Source organism: Myotis davidii, unplaced genomic scaffold, assembly GCF_000327345.1.
Source record: "Myotis davidii unplaced genomic scaffold, ASM32734v1 scaffold826, whole genome shotgun sequence".
In the NCBI taxonomy this organism is placed as follows: domain Eukaryota; kingdom Metazoa; phylum Chordata; class Mammalia; order Chiroptera; family Vespertilionidae; genus Myotis; species Myotis davidii.
Window position 1 is genome coordinate 1,570,859 of NW_006297142.1, and position 1,220 is coordinate 1,572,078.

Genomic DNA, 1,220 nt, shown 5'->3' on the forward strand with positions numbered 1-1,220 from the left:
AAAGAGCCGGGAGCACTGGGCATTGAATCTGCTCCTGCCTCTCACTAGCTGTGCTTTGCTAAGAGGGAAGAGGGAGCGGTAGGATGTGCCCAGACCTCACAGAACATGTCCTCCGGCTCTTACATGGGCCACAGACCTTGAGCATCTCTTGCCCGAGGGCTCTCTGGGGCCTTAGGAGACCTGTCATGATCCCGGGTTGGCCCAGATTTTCCTGACAGCACACAGGGCATCAGGAGCTGCCTTTAGGGTGGGTCTTAGATACAAAGGATCCCTAAAGCGATAGAGGTGGCCAGAGCCCCAGAGGTTCTCCAAACAATCCCCTCCCTCTGCACATGGGGAAACTGAGGTATGAGAGGAAGTGACCTGTTCAAAGACCCCGAGTGGATCAGGAACAGACTGGAGATTTGATCTCAGACATCCTAACTCCCAACCAGCAGGGATATGGGGGCAGAGAGCACAATTTTGTATCATTCGAGTTAAATTTTTCTTCGGGATGCACAGTGCTGTCACCCCAACCCCAGCAGACCTCCAGAAGAGAGAGGGAGCCCCCACAGACGACATTACCTTCCGACTGCAGGCCTTGCCATATCTCAGATCGGTGACAAAGTGCTCACAGTTCCTTCTCAGAACACTGTACTCCATCTCCTTACCAACCATCTCCTTCGCAGATCTGAGCATCTCATGTACGGGCCGTGGTTTGTACAGGTGGTCCAAGTGGTTGTTGACCTTAAAGGAGCAGTTTTCTAAAACCTCCACCAGGAGTTGCCTTTTCACCTCCCCTAAGCCGGTGGGGGCGCCAGCCTCAGAGTTCTCCCCTGGAATCAGACACAGGAGTATCAGGAACTGCAGGGGAGGCCAGGGAGGGAGAGAGAAGACACAAGACAGGGAAGAAGGGCCAGGGGATCACACTATTGAGCCTTGGTGCCTGTCCCTTCACCAATGTGATTGGAGCATTCATGGATTTTATCTTTTTATTAAATGAGCTGTGAATACTTTTCAAGCTAATGAACATTCTGATGGTCAGTGGCTGTGATTGTGCTCCATGATATTAATGGACATCGTCTAGCTGACCATCCACCGTCACTGACCCTTCTCTTTTATGAGACTGTGGGCCCCCAGAGACGCTGCTCGTTTAGGGAAGTCTGTCTGCGCACCCAGCAAAAGGGCCAGAGCTGGAGAGCATCCAATGTGGCCCCAGCCCAGTTTCCCTGGGGCCCACG

At 53.0% G+C, this 1,220-nt stretch overlaps 1 protein-coding gene across 1 annotated transcript in view; it reads right to left on the reverse strand.

The window, feature by feature from the left end:
- Positions 1-1,220, reverse strand: part of LOC102756241 — a 58,892-nt gene that overhangs the window by 48,987 nt on the left and 8,685 nt on the right. The window contains exon 4 of the mRNA XM_015569820.1: positions 565-815. Coding sequence (XP_015425306.1) covers positions 565-815 — 251 coding nt within the window. The remainder of the gene's footprint in view (positions 1-564; positions 816-1,220) is intronic.